The 15,680-nt window shown below is 42.9% G+C and overlaps 1 protein-coding gene across 5 annotated transcripts in view; it reads left to right on the top strand.

Moving 5' to 3' along the window:
• INSR (insulin receptor) overlaps positions 1 to 15,680 on the top strand; it is a 103,156-nt gene that overhangs the window by 55,869 nt on the left and 31,607 nt on the right. For all 5 annotated transcript variants that reach the window (XM_073323798.2, XM_073323797.2, XM_073323801.2 and 2 more), the window contains 4 exons: positions 9,681 to 9,996; positions 13,434 to 13,579; positions 14,028 to 14,172; positions 14,412 to 14,626. In XM_073323798.2, the coding sequence (XP_073179899.2) occupies positions 9,681 to 9,996; positions 13,434 to 13,579; positions 14,028 to 14,172; positions 14,412 to 14,626 (822 nt within the window). The remainder of the gene's footprint in view (positions 1 to 9,680; positions 9,997 to 13,433; positions 13,580 to 14,027; positions 14,173 to 14,411; positions 14,627 to 15,680) is intronic.

The raw sequence follows: 15,680 nt of genomic DNA, 5'->3' as shown, positions 1-15,680 counted from the left end.
GGATGCAACACCTTTTGAGTTAAGAAATTGTCAGCTATAATATTTAGAATTCCAAGGATGTTTTACTACGGACTGCATGAGACATCCACTGTATGTCACACAAATGGAAGTCCTTCATGACCATGCAGCTTTTCCCCCTTACAATTAATGCACAGGTGTGTAAGGAGCCGGTCATCCTGTTCACTAGTGTGATTTTGTGGTCTATAGCAGACACCAACAGATACCCCATCTTGTGCTCTTATCTGGTAGGACATTGATCCATAAGCATTCAAGATCATTTTCTTCTGAGTTATCCATGACTTGAAAACAAGTATGCCATTTTTTTTGACAGAGTGCCACCCCCCCTCCCCTTATGCCCACGCGATCCTTCCGAAATAAACATTAGTTTCAACATTCCAGTCATGGGAATCGTCGCACAAAGGTTCAGTAATACTGGCTAGATCAAATTTATGCTCATAAATTAGCTATTCCACTTCCTCTTGGAGTTATTTAATAAAACAAAGTCTGAAAATGTCTGAAAGAGTTGATGACTGCATAAAATATCATGGAGAACCACCTTAATTACCCAAAGCTTTAGTCTGCAAACACTTTATTTTTACTTTTATTTATTTTTATTTAAATAATAATAATAAAGATGTTCTATACAAGGCTTTAGTACCCTAAAGCATAATGAACACAACAAAATCCTATTAGTATTAAATCAGCCATTCAGATAGGAACTCTGCCAGCCTACCACCTACAAAAAAAGCTCCGTTCCACCCAAGTTGATAAGTCAATGATTTATTTAAAAAAAAAATCATTGTTTTTTAAATTTTAAATGAAATACAGCTTTATTTAAAAAAACACATTTAAAATTAAATTTGATATTCACCGGTTATGTTAAGGCCTAAACTACTTATAATTTATTAAATAATTTAAATTAAATGAAAAAAATAATATTTAGCAGTATATGAGCAACAAAGTGATTAAAGGTCTAGAAAACATGATCTATGAGGGAAGATTGAAAAAATTGTCTTTGCTTTGTCTGGAAAAGAGAAGGCTGACAAGGGACATAACAGTTTTCAAGCACATAAAAGGTTGTTACAAGGAGGAGGGAAAAGAATTGTTGTTCTTAACCTCTGAGGATAGGACAAGAAGCAATGGGCTTAAATTGCAGCAAGGGAGGTTAAGGTTGGACATTAGGAAAAACTTCCTACCTGTCAGGGTGATTAAGCACTGGAATAAATTGCCTACGGTGGTTGTGGAATCTCCATCATCGGAGATTTTTAAGAGCAGGTTAGACAAACTCCTATCAGGGATGTTCTGGATAATACTTGGACTTGCCATGAGTGCAGGGGACTGGACTAGAAGACCTCTCAAGGTCCCTTCCAGTCCTATGATTCTGTTTGCTGCCAAATGTTAAAGTCAGACCAATGAACTGGTGGAAGTCACGGACTTAGCATCTGGAAACAAGAGTTCATTGAAATTCTAAACCAGCTTTTGACAGCCAAATCCTTTCTGTAGGTGCAGAGAGCATATTTTCTTCATTTCAGTTTATTCAACTAGTTCATCTCAATAATGAGTTCGCTCAAAGTTAAGAAATCAGGTGGGAGTTGGAAAAAGCGGGAAAGCTTGTTTTCCTCTTCTGGTCTCTGAATAAAAACTAGGTGTGAGAGAATGAGATCTGCTAAAGCCTTGAAGGACATGGTGACCAGAAACAATCAGTTAAGTTTACTAACTATAGATAATACATTTTAAACAAATCAGTTAGCTTTTAATGCAAAACATGTTTTGATTAGCTTTATTCTTATGTATCTAGCACATCAAAGGTGGTTTTGTTTAATTAAAAAATAAAATCCAGTTTTTGTGCATTTTAAATTGAATTTCCATGGAGCTTGACACAATTATAAGTAAAAAATCAACTAGTGAACAGGCAACGTGTCATTCACTGATTTCTAATATAATATAAAATGGAAAAATTAAGAATCTGAATAAATGTAAGTTAAGCTATATAATTGCTCAAGTAAATGTTTATAGATGTAGTGTGTCCTTGTTAACAAAAACGAAGCACCAAATTTAGCATAAAGGCTGTATTGAGTTGCAAGTCAACATGTTTTAATGATTACCAATAATGAGAATCACCTTTTCGTTAGGAAAATAAGTAAAACATACAAATGCATAGTGTAATTAAAATAGATTTTTAAATTAAGGATTCCTGTTTGCTGATTTAAATCATGATTAAAATCTGAGCGTTAAATTGGATTAGTTCATATCGGAACTCCTTGTTTCCACCTCTTTTCCATTCTGGGGATTTTAATGTTGTAAAGTCTGGTTTAGATTTTCATTTGCTAGTAATTCTGTGTGATGTATCTTACTCTGAACCAGTATGTGTGGAGCTTAAACATGGAATGGGGAGCTATCTCCTTGTCTTCTAGTTTCTGCACCAAGAGCACTTCGCTGCCAAGCATGGTGAGATATGAATGAAACAGACTTTCCTCTTTTATGCAGTTTCCACATTTGATGGCTATAGAATTGGTAGGTTTTGTTGTGAGATTTTGGGACTGAGCTCTGGACTTTTCTGTTGATTTACTTCTGTTGGCACTATTTTCAGTAAACTGCTGGTTTGGTTTTTGTAGTGGTTGCCAGAGTTGTTCATTTAGTTGCCAGTTCCAGGTTGTTTGCTCACTTTTTAAGCATAGGTCTCCTTTTGATCTACTATATTGCTCTATTTAATCATAAGCTCTGAATTAACCCTCTGCCATATCATCTGTTGCTGGACCATGTTCTGTGTTTGTGGGCTGATGAGGAATTATATGAGCATGTCTTTTTGCAAGCTTCCCAGTTTATTTTTATGCTTAGCCCAATATAAGGGATCAACTGCAAGTTGTTTTTGTTTGTTTGCTACTCAATTTAATTATCACTTAATTATCAGGTTCATAAAATAACCATTATTGCTCTAGGAGTGCAAAAACTTTTCTAATGTAAAAGGAAGTGAACCCACATTCTGTATTTTAAGTTGGAGTATCAATTTACTGTACTTAACTGCTACTTAAAAGTATGTGGGTGAACTGTTCCATTTAAAAGATATTTGGTCCCGCCTTCTTTCCCTCTGTCTTGCAACCACTGCATTAAAAGCCTCATTGACTTTGATGGGAAGTAGGGCTGCAGAACTGAGCAACCTGTGTGTTTCTCTTTCCATACTTTGAGCATTAACTAGAAGTTTTTTGTTTATTGCTTTTCCCCCCTTAAGTGCTGGAAGGAAGATGATTCACTGAGGGCAAAAAAACTCCGTGTAGTTCTTCAACTAGAAAAAATAAAGCAATTATGCAAAGTATTCTGGTGGTTTATAGGCCTGGTGCATTACCTACAAATCATTGCCTTCATACTGAATCATTCTGAATTCTGTGACATTGAAACCAGAATAATGAACTGGTGAATGTTCTACAGTTCTTTAGGAAACAAAACTATTAAATTAGATGTGAAATTTCTTTTCTATTTTTTCTTGTGTGTGTGCAAAGTTTCCAGTCACACAACAGTGGAAGCAGTCACCTGTTACTCCTTTGTAAGTTTCTTATGTGAGTCTTTGTAGCAGTAGCCACACACCTGTGAAAGCAATAACTCTCTAGGGCTGTTTTAGTGAAACCAACGAACACTGGATTTGGTAAGGTTTGAATGATCTACTAGATGGAAAGTTCAGTTTAAATATAATCAATAGCATTCTTCTATGGTTATCCGGTTAGTTTTAGTTGGTAAATTTTATATATTATCTACAAAATTAAGCAAAGTAAGCTGTCTTAAGCAAAGTAAGCTGTCATGGGATAAGAGGGCTGTAGACTGTGCAACTTGCGGTTTTCATACATGTTCTTTCTTTAATACACCTGTGAAGTTCAAGTATCTGTGTCTGAAACCTTTGTTCTATAAATAGTGTGCTCGATTTTCTTGATATTTGCAGTTTGTGCAGAAGCTTCAGTACGTGCAGTAGTTACTCTTCAGTCTTTACACATTCACAAATTACTCTGGATCCAGAGTACACAGGGTGCAGGTGTTGGCTTCATTCTTGCCATGCTTTGTCCTGATAGTTCCTTCTAAGCTGGGAACAAAACATCTCCATTAAAATATTTTTAAACATGAGTTTCTTCCTGGGGTTAGGGTGGAATTAAAATGCATTTTGGAGTAAACTAGATAATCTTGGTCCAAAATGTTAGAACTTTTATAGTGAAAGTCAGGAGGCCAACATCAGAGGAATCCAGGTAAGTGGCCTGTCTCCTGTCGCCCCTGAGTAAGGTGACCGGATGTCCCGATTTTATAGGGACAGAGCTGATATTTGGGGCTTTGTCTTATATCGGCACCTATTACCCCTCATCCCTGTCCCAATTTTTCACGCTTGCCCTCTGGTCAGCCTCTCCCTGGGACTTGCTTATACTTAGAACTCTTCAAAGACATGGATATCCACAAATATCTGGATCCGCAGATGCAGTTGTATTGTTTAACAATTTTGTGGCTTGGATGTGGATCCAAATTTTTATATCTGCACAGGGCTCTCTACTCTTACCTTTCCTGGAAGAAAACAAAGGACCCTAAACCACCAAGTACTAGGTCTGAGTGTTTAGCTCACTAGTTTGTGTCAGTGTGAAAACGGCATGCAATACCATGCAAGTCCTGCTCTTGCAACTGTACATTCGTTGCACTCTGCCCGGAAGTGTGATGTATGGGAGGGACACTGCATTTCCATTATAAGGATAATTTGCAGTTTCAACTGTATCAGCATAATGATGAGAGAAGTAAAGGTCTGAATAGTGAACTAGCCTGGTGTGAGGAGGGTGAAATCTTGCCTAGAGAAAACGTGAGGGCGGACTGGCTGTCTGGAAATTGTTTCCTCGGCTGGTTCATGTTGTGAAGGCAATAAAGTGCCTGGGCGGCAGGGAAGGTTTGTACTGAGGGTTTCATAGAATCAGAGAAGTGTAGGACTGGAAGGGACCTCCAGAGGTCATCTAGTCCAGTCCCTTGCTCTCAACACAGGACATTAATGTTGGTCATTAAACAGTGTATAGGAATTGTATCAGAAATAGAGGGGGTTCTCATGGGTCACAAGAACGATTAGGAGCCTCTCATAATGGGGAGAGACTGAAGTGATTTCTTAGAGAGGATATGTGATATGTGTACAAAATAATGAGTAGCATAGCGCAGGTGGGTAACACAAGAACAAGGGAACATTGGAAAGGCAGCAAATTCAGAATGGATAGAAGGAAATAATATTCTTCCACACAACACCCACCTAGCCTGTTGGATTTACAGATCTAAGACCTCGTCGAGGCCAACGGGATTCAAAAAGGGCTTTTATTTGTATATGAATAGCAAGAAAACCTAGAGTAGTTATAGTAAATATTAAAAATAAGGGTGTTTTGTTTTTTTGAAGGGATAGAAGCCTTCCTACTAGGGGCATAAGCTACCCCCTAGCTAATTGGGGTTATGAGGAAACTTTTTTCTGGTGTGACGCCATCCTGTAACTGGCTAGTGCAGGATTTCTTGCATCTTTCTCTGAAGCGGCTGGTACTGGGGTATATGTGTACCCTATCCTGATTCAGCCTGGCAGTTCCCGTGTTCCTATGGATCTTTGCTATATTTCCCAAACGATTTAAAAGATGAATAGTGGGGGGACTTTCAGTTGCATGAGCTCAGTTTTGTGCATGCTCAAGCTGAGTCTAGGAGATGCAGGAAGAAATGTTCTCTTGAGCAGGCTGCGTGGAACAGTCGTATACGTAAGAGATTAAAATGAGCTTTGTGATCATTAGAATTCAAATTTTAGACTTCTAATGGCTGAACAGAAGACTTGCCAGACTGGAACAGACCAGTGGTCCATCTTCTGGGGAAAGATAGAGTGGAAAAATTGGATTTGTTTAGTCTGGAGAAGAGAAGTCTGAGGTGGGAAATAAGTCTTCAAGTTTGTAAAAGGTTGTTATATAGAGGAGGGTGATTAAATGTCTTTATCCACTGAAGACAGGACTAGAAGTAATGGGCTTAAATTGCAGCCAGGGAGCTTTAGGTTAGACCTTAGGAAGAATTTTGTAATTGTAAGAATAGTTTAAGCACTGGAACAAATTACCTAGGGAGATTGTGGAATCCCCATTATTAGATTAGGTGTTTGTCTAACCTGTTCTTTAAACCTCTATCAGGGACAGATAATATAGTGCAGAGGACTGGACTGGATGACCTATCAAGGTCCCTTCCTGTCCTACATTTCTGTGAGTCTCTGGCCAGGTGGATAATGCTAGACACTTCCAAGAAAGGCATTACATTCCTGTAGTGCCCTTAATTCTGCAGTACCGTACCTTCTTCTTAACAACTGGTGATCCCATTAGAAAAGCACCAATGGCATATTGTACTGTTGAACCTAGATGCTGCTAGTTTAACTGAGCAAAACTAAGCCATGCTTCTGCTACACATTCACTTTTTGAACCCACACTTACCTATAGCATGACTCTCTTGCACTATTTGGTTCACCATGTGGATGGGGTTTTTTTTTCTTCCCAGTCAACAACATACAAAACTCTGCCCTCTGGCAGGGCTCAAGCCACTGCTTGTAACTGGCAGTGTGGAGGCAAAGCATGCTACCGTAACAGGGTTTAGAAAATTCTTTCCAGCAAGGTTTCAAGCTCTGTTGTGGGCAGGGTCTTGTGTTGCTGCCTGTTGCTAACAGTGGTCATATTGGGATCCAGGAAGTGGGAGGGCGAAGCCCACCCAGTGCTAAAGGATCCCCCCCAGCCTAAAGGGGGGGTCCACAGGACCTGGAAAACCAAATAATTACGGGGGACAACTAATGAACAGCAGGGACAGGAGTGTGGTCAAAGGGTCAAATGAAGGAAACCGGACGGGGACACCGAGCAGAGAACCCCGGACAGCACCCACTGCTTCCTCAAAGGCGTCAAGGGAGTCGGTGGACGCCGCCCAGTGGAACTCTGCCCGGAGGTGTGAACGGACGGAGGATCGGAAATAGGCCCCACAGTCACAGGAGACTCCATCGGCCAACCTCCTCACCCTGGTTTTATAGATGGCCACTTTAGCCAGGGCCAGGAGGAGGTTGACCAGGAGGTCCTGTGACTTAGTGGGGCCACGGACAGGTAGTGCATAGATAAGGAGGTGATGGGAAAAGTGCAACCAAAATGTTAACAAAATATTCGTGAGGAGCCGGAATAGGGGCTGCAGCCTGGCGTACTCCAGGTAGACGTGCACCAGGGTTTCCCTCACGCCACAAAAGGGCAGGTGTCCGGGATTGGGGTGAACCGTGCCAAGTACACGCCCAGGCTCGCGGCCCCGTGAAGGAGCCGCCAGCTGATATCCCCGATGGGCCTTGGGACCAAGGTGGAATAGAGGCCGGCCCGCCGGGGCTCCTCACCCTCTAGAGGTGGTCGGAGGCCCCGCCACTTTGTGTCTGGGCGGGACGCGAGGGTGAGGACATGCTAACAGTGGTGCTGGGTTGCAAGAACTGCCAAGTGAACTGTGTGCCGTTTTACACCTGCAGATATTCTTATCCCTTGCATGTTTAATATTGAAAGTCGTGTTTTCAGATGAAGTGTTTTTTCTGTTCAGGGAAGGTTTATGCAAATTGTAAGTGTAAATATAGCTTGACTCTTTCTGTATCTGTAGGTGGGTCCAGCACAAATATTTTGTCTTTACCACATAGTGGCTATAAAAAAAAAAAAATCTGAATGCGAAAATGCTCTAGAGTCTAAGAATTTTACACAAGGGTGATTGTTGGTTTTCAGCCACTTGGCCCAGGGCCCTTTGTCGGATGATCAATGTGTGTGTTGCCTAGTTTTAAAATAAGGTCTAGTGAGGGGGTCCTACGCTTCCATGAAGAAGCTGTGGGCTAGCTATGTGATGGGCGTCTGTCCTGGGGGGACATGGTGAGGACAGCAGCTGCTCCTCTGGCTCTGTTAGGGAGCTGGACAAGAGAGGAATAGGAAAAAGTGACTGTGTGGCCATTTTTGGCAGAAAGTGTGGCCAGCTGTATGAGGCAGCAGCTAGTGAAGTACAGAGTTACCTGGTCTGGTCTCCACAGACCACAGAGTTCAACTAAAGATTTCTTAGAGAGTGGCAGTGAGAACCTGTTCTACAGATGCCACCAAATGCACCCTCAGACCAAAGGCCCAGAGCCAGTGCCTGTGGGCAAAATGTTCATTGACTCCAGGGAGAGTAGGCTCATATCCTGATTGGATGCTTGGCAATACAGTTATAGTCCAAATGGCATTTGTTATCCTACAATTAACTCTACTCTCCACCCATGCTGCGTCCCTGTCCTTAAATCTTGCTTCCTGTTATTTTATTCGCCACACTGGATCAAAGCTGTTTATATTTGGCTTCTTATGCTCACTCTGTTAGAGTTGTTTTCAGACTTTCATGATAACATTCTGAACTGAAGTTCATTGGCTGTGTTTTGAATGAAGTAATTGCATTTGATTTACTCCTCATTCTAACATTAATAGTAGGACTAAGCCTGAAAGTCCTATGCAAACAATGAGTGAAGTGGCAGAAAAGTACTTTCCTTTAGCACTTTTCAGTTTTCTCAATGGTCCCGCAGTTTGTCACTCAGTTCTAGTTATGGTATTTGCTCCGGGCTATACTGCTGTGTGGTTTCTGGTTCAAAACCCAAACCACTTGTTAAAGAGTATTGTGAAGCACTGAGTAGTGGATAATTAAAAAAACAAACCATGAAAACCACAAGCAGTAACACTTGTGGGTTCCCTTCTTCTTGGTCTCTTTGGGGAGGAATGTTGAAGTATTTATATTGGGTGCCCTTCTTCTAGGACCTCAGGCCTGTCAGTTTCCCCTCTTCTTCTCCCCTAACAAAGATTATGACAGGTTAGTATAAAGTTAAGAGATCATTGAGAATATCCAGCTAATGCCGAGGACTAAACTAAAGGATCATTGCAAATAAATTCTTTGCTGCATCATCATTAGGAGCTTCCTTTTGAGTGAGTTGTGAGGAGCTCCATTTAGTTTAGTGGACTGAGGAACTGGAATCTACTCAATGTAATTGGTTGTACTGTCTGAGGCTTATCATTCATTATCCATTAGCACCTGAGATTTGATATTGCAAAGTCATAAAAGCACTTCTTGTGAGCCCCAACATGCTGTACATAGAACATATCCTAGAAAAATAAAACTGAGATTAAGAACTAGAAAAATCTGGTTTAAACCTACATTTAAATAGGACCAATGAGTTGTCGAGGTGGAAGATGTCACCTCCATGTAGCAGCATGGGTGAAAGCCTGGTATTTGGAACTGGCAAGTGGAGGTATCCAGACCTCCAATTCAGCTTCTGAGCAGGTGTCGCTACAGGAGCTAATGGCTTGTCTTCACTGAGGAGCAGGGTGCCCTACAGGCATGTGATTTCTAAAGCAAACAAGTTGTGCACAAACTGGTATGTGCAGACCCTGCAGTGTGCACGAGAACTTCCCTACTGCGCTTCACATAGTACGGTTTGAAACTCCAGGGAGCTACGAGTGCACACAGAAGAGTCTACACATTCCAATCAATGCGCTTTAGAAATCACACACCTGTAGTGTGCATTACCCCATCATGTAGACAAGCCTGAAGTTGCAAAGCTGGGGGGATGATGCTGTGCAGCAAAGGGACTTAGGGGTCTTATATCAGCAGGCTCACAACAAGTGCTCAGGTGTTTTTCATTTTTGTCTTTGCAGTTTGTCCACCTGCTTGTAAGTCACAAGGCTGCACCCCTGATGGTCAGTGCTGTCACAGCGAATGCCTGGGCAACTGCTCGGAGCCCAACAATCCTGAGAAGTGTGTGGCTTGCCGTAACTTTTACCTTAATGGCAAGTGTGTGGAGACCTGCCCAGCCAAGTACTATCGCTTCGAGGGATGGCGTTGCGTGACCTTCAGCTTCTGCCAGGAGCTGCACAACAAGTGCAAAAATGCCAGGGAATCAGGGTGCCATGTTATTCACAACAATGAGTGTGTTCATGAGTGCCCATCGGGATACATCATGAACTCCAGCAAGTAAGTGATGTCCATGTTGTTGCCCATTGTTGTTGCTTGTGTTGTCAGTTGTGTGTCACACTTATTTAGAAACACACTTGCTGTAGCATAGGGTTCGTATTCTATACCTTGAATGAGAAACAACTCCAGTGTTGCATCTTATTGACTCAGATTTTTAAGGCCAGAAGGGACCATCATGAACAGCTAGTCTGACCTCCTGCAACACAACGCAGGTCACAGAACCCCACCTACCCACTCCTGGAATAGGCCCATAACCTCTGGCTGAGTTACTGACATCCTCAAATCTTGATTTAAGACTTCAAATTACAGAGAATCCACCATTTACTGTACTTCAGATCTGCAGCTTACCTGTGCCCCATGCTTCAGAGGAAGGCAAAAAATCCCAGGGTCTCTGCCAATTTGATCCGGGGGGGAAATGCTTTCCCAACCCCAAATATAGCAGTCAGTTAGACCCTGAGACCAACCCACCAGACACCTGGGAAAGAATTATTGTAGTAACTTAAAGCCTCTTCATCTAATGGCCCATCTCCAGCTGTTTGGGAATATATGCTAATAGCCGTTGTGGATGGGCCACGTGGCATTGTGGGCAATCTCATCTTACTGTGACAAAGGGACGGTGTAACAAACAAGTAGTACCCGTGCAGAGGAGAGGATAGTCTGTCTCACCGTTCTCAGGATTTTAAGGGCAAAAGAATAAAATAGTGTATATAGTTATGCTGTTGATCGCAGAAAACCTTTTTTCTCCCACAATAAAATTATATATTGTGATGAGTCAGATATCTGTAGTTTTGTGTTCATGTACATTTGCTCTTTGATTAACAAATCAGGGAATTCGTGCTATGGCTGGATTTTTGAGTCTATTTCCTGTTTTATATTTCAAACATGTGAACCAGCAGCCCCGAAAGTGGGCTCTGCATTGCTTGTGTAACAGCAAGGTCTTCCTCTTGCCTGTTCCTGCTCACACCAGTCCTTCTGCCACTGGGACTTGCTCACAATGTCCTGATGCTTTTCCAGCTGCTGAAAGAGAAATCCTAGGAAATGTGCTGCGCCCTGTTCATGAATTATTTGTTTGGTTACTTACTTTAAGACGGAGGATGGGCCTGGCTTTCTTGCTGTTGGGTGAAATGCATCCCTAAGTTACAAATAGCATGAATGAACCCTAAGAGCAGGAGCTACAATCTTGTCTTCACAAAGAATAATTTCCCCCTTCATGTGAATGACTTGAAAAGCCATGGGCTTGAAAAGTTCAGGATATGCATATTAGCAAGAGGGAACAGAGAGCTGTTGGTTCTGGAAGATCTTTACAGTACTTTGTCTCCAATAAATACCATTTGAGTTAGAGCACAGCATGCAGACGTGCCTAGGTGAGACGGAAAGTAGCTGTCTTCTTTCCTTTGTCACCACAGGAATTTCATCTTAGTAGAGGAACAGTTCAGTGCTATGAGTTCTCTCATTCAGATTTCTCTGGGAGGTTGGCTGGTTAATTGTGGTCTTAAATTGCATAGGACAAGAAGCAATGGTCTTAAATTGCAACAAGGGCAGTTTAGGTTGGGCGTTAGGCATTAGGAAAATCTTCCTAACTGTCAGGGTGGTTAAGCACTGGAATAAATTGCCTAGGGAAGTTATGGAATCTCCATCATTGGAGATTTTTAAGAGCAGGTTAGAGAAACACCTGTCAGGGATGCTCTAGATCAGTGGTTCCCAAACTTGTTCCGCTATTTGTACAGGGAAAGCCCCCGGCAGGCCGGGCTGGTTTGTTTACCTTCCGCGTCCACAGGTTTGGCCGATCGCGGCTCCTAGTGGCTGCGGTTCGCTGCTCCAGGCCAATGGGAGCTGCTGGAAGCAGCAGCCAGTACATCCTTCAGCCCTCGCTCCAGCAGCTCCCATTGGCCTGGAGTAGTGAACTGTGGCCACTAGGAGCTGCAATTGGGCTGGATTAGATGACCTCTCAAGGTCCCTTCCAGTCCTATGATTCATTGTTGAATTAAAGAATCAAAGCTACTTAAACCATCAGGTTTCAGAGTAACAGCTGTGTTAGTCTGTATACGCAAAAAGAAAAGGAGTACTTGTGGCACCTTAGAAACTAACCAATTTATTTGAGCATAAGCTTTCGTGAGCTACAGCTCACTTCATCGGATGCGTACTGTGGAAAATACAGAAGATGTTCTTATACATACAAACCATGAAAAAATGGGTGTTTACCACTACAAAAGGTTTTCTCTCCCCCCACCCCACTCTCCTGCTGGTAATAGCTTATCTAAAGTGATCACTCTCCTTACAATTGGCCCCACAGTATGCCAACATTTTTATGGCTGACTTAGAACAACGCTTCCTCAGCTCTCGTCCCCTAATGCCCCTACTCTACTTGCGCTATATTGATGACATCTTCATCATCTGGACCCATGGAAAAGAAGCCCTTGAGGAATTCCACCGTGATTTCAACAATTTCCATCCCAACATCAACCTCAGCCTGGTCCAGTCCACACAAGAGATCCACTTCCTGGACACTACAGTGCTAATAAACGATGGTCACATAAACACTACCCTATACCGGAATCCTACTCACCGCTATTCCTACCTACATGCCTCCAGCTTTCACCCTGACCACACCACACGATCCATCGTCTACAGCCAAGCTCTGCGATACAACCGCATTTGCTCCAACCCCTCAGACAGAGACAAACTCCTACAAGATCTCTATCAAGCATTCTTATAACTACAATACCCACCTGCAGAAGTGAAGAAACAGATTGATAGAGCCAGAAGAGTTCCCAGAAGTCACCTACTACAGGACAGGCCTAACAAAGAAAATAACAGAACGCCACTAGCCATCACCTTCAGCCCCCAACTAAAACCCCTCCAAAGCATTATTAAGGCTCTACAACCTATCCTGAAGGATGACCCAACACCAGCAGAAGAGTGGGGTGGGGGGAGAGAAAACCTTTTGTAGTGGTAAACACCCATTTTTTCATGGTTTGTATGTATAAGAACATCTTCTATATTTTCCACAGTATGCATCCAATGAAGTGAGCTGTAGCTCACGAAAGCTTATGCTCAAATAAATTGGTTAGTCTCTAAGGTGCCACAAGTACTCCTTTTCTTTTAAACCATCAGATGATTGTTTCTTTATCAGATCTCTCATTCTGGTTTTGATTCACAGACTGGTGAGGAGAAATTGTCCTCTGTCACAATATCTTGTATTCCAGTGCTTGTACTTCAACAAAGAAAAAAGTGATTTTTAGGAATATTCAAGTGTTATGTGAGGTTGTTTAGAGCCAGGTATTATTTGTGATGCATGTAAACCACTCAGCATATTGTCAAAATACTGTTGCGTTTTCAAGTAATTACCCTGCATGTGTGAATTCTGATGGAGAAGCCCCAGTTTATGCCCTGCAAAAACATCTCTCATGTGTCTTCTGCACTCTCTTGTTTTTCAGCCTGCACTGTTCTCCGTGTGCGGGGCCCTGTCCGAAGGTTTGTGACTACGGCAAAGAGAAGATAATTGATTCAGTGACATCTGCACAGGAGCTTCGTGGCTGCACCATCATTAATGGAAGTTTAGTCATAAACATCCGTGGAGGAAGTAAGCTCTGCATCTTACGAGCTGCATCAGGGAGAACTTGCAGAATATGGAAAAGCATGACCACAGGGAGAGAGAACTGAATGTCAAAAAAGACAATGAGGCAGTGTCTATTGAGCCTGAGATCTCTGCAGGGCTTTTAAAGCTTGAATGCGGAGAATTTATTTGCAGAAAGCATGCTTCAGCCCCACAGTGATTCAAGAATGAATCCCCCTATGTAGTTAGTTTATCAAAACATAAGTTAAGTTTCATAGTTTGAAGTTTAGAAAGGATCATTGTGATCATCTAGACTGACCCGCCTGTATAACACAGGCCAAAGAACTGCTCCAGAATAATTCCCAGAGCAGATCTTTTAAAACAATATCCATTTATACAGAGAACTATGGGATCTGGTACAGTGCTCATCACCATGGTATCAGAGAGACTAAACCTATTGTTTCTCTCTCCCCAGATAACATAGCAGCTGAGCTTGAAGCGAATCTTGGCTTGATTGAAGAAATCTCAGGTTATCTAAAAATTCGCCGCTCCTATGCCTTGGTTTCTCTTTCTTTTTTTCGTAAGCTACATCTGATTAAAGGGGAGACGTTAGAAGCTGGGTGAGTTCTTATATAAGATGCTTCAGTCTGTTATTACATATTGGGGGCCAATGTAAGTAAACAGGAGAATGTTAGCAAATTTATTTTTAAACGTGTGTTTAATTGCTCTCTGCCCATAGTTGCAGCCTATCCTTATGGGTACTCTGTGTGGGGAACTTTCATGTGATGTGTGGATTAGTGCAAGAGAAAAGCTAGTTTATGAATGAACCCATCCTCGTCCATTCTCTCTCTTCTCGCAGGAATTACTCCTTCTATGCCCTTGACAATCAGAACCTGCGCCAGCTCTGGGACTGGAGCAAACACAACCTCAGCATAGCACGGGGGAAGCTCTTCTTTCATTATAACCCCAAACTGTGCTTGTCAGAAATCCACAAAATGGAGGAGATCTCTGGGACTAAGGGACGACAGGAGAGGAATGACATAGCCCTGAAGACAAATGGCGACCAAGCCTCTTGTAAGGAAGCTTCATAATGTGATGAGATCTGTGCCGTATGCACCCCCTTGCTAACCTCCTTGTCTGGCTTGTGAACTTCTCAGGGCAGGGACTGTCCTGATGCTCTCTGTGTAAAGCCCCAGGCACATCAGTTACTCTGTAAGCTAGCTGAAGGGACACACTCAACTTAACATGAGTTAAAAGTAGTTTCAGGTCTGATCTCTGCCCTGGAGGCCCCCGTCCAGCTTTTGTGGTTATACAGTTTTCCCCCAAAACATTCTGTGGTGCTCTTCCCCCTCCCACTCTTTGACTGGGAGCTCTTCAGGCAGGATCTGGTCAGCCTTGTGCATTGCGCAGCCTGTCACATGCCAGAGCCTCGATCCTGAGTGGAGTGTCTGGGCCCTGCTGCTGGGCACATGTTTAATGATCTCCTTTCTCTGTGCGATGGGAAGTGGTGACACTGAACTGTATGCTGCAAAATAAACTGAAAAGGAGAGAGAGTATTTCTGCTCAGTTCGTCTGGAATGGTTGCTGTGACAACAGTTGGAGAAACTTTTCAGGCAGAAATGTGACTTATTTTTAAAGGCTGGCGGTTTCCTTTAAAGTAATAATAAGGACGGTTCCATGTCAACAGAGCTAAGGAATATAGAGGGGGCAGCTTTGCCTCCAGCAGCATTCCCAGGCCTTAGCCTGAGTGCCAGCATCTCACCCTGTTCCCAGGGAAAGGTGCCATTCAATCAAGCTTTCCCAGGGCACAAAGGGTGCCAGTCGAGCCTCTCAGACCCACTCCAGTGTCAGGTGAGGCAGAGCGAGCTGGATCTGAGGGTTCTGCCTCTGCAGGATTCCTATCCCCTCTCCAGTCAAAGAGCAGCAATGGGCTTTTCCCAGAGCCAGAGGGCGATGCCTCTGCTGGCCCAGGCAGTGAGAGGCTGGATCTGGGGCCCAAACTGTGCTCTTGTGTGGTTGTATGTGACTCTTGGTTTAAAGCTGCCAGGCAGGCTGTCCGGTTTGTCTCTAAAGGAGCCCTCCTCCCTCCCAGTGCTACCTCTGGTGGGCTCAGCTATGGCTTGCTCCT

This window comes from Lepidochelys kempii, chromosome 25 (genome assembly GCF_965140285.1).
Source record: "Lepidochelys kempii isolate rLepKem1 chromosome 25, rLepKem1.hap1, whole genome shotgun sequence".
Classification (NCBI taxonomy): Eukaryota; Metazoa; Chordata; order Testudines; family Cheloniidae; genus Lepidochelys; species Lepidochelys kempii.
The sequence above is the reverse complement of the archived record's forward strand: the minus strand, read 5'-3'. Positions and strand labels throughout refer to the sequence as shown.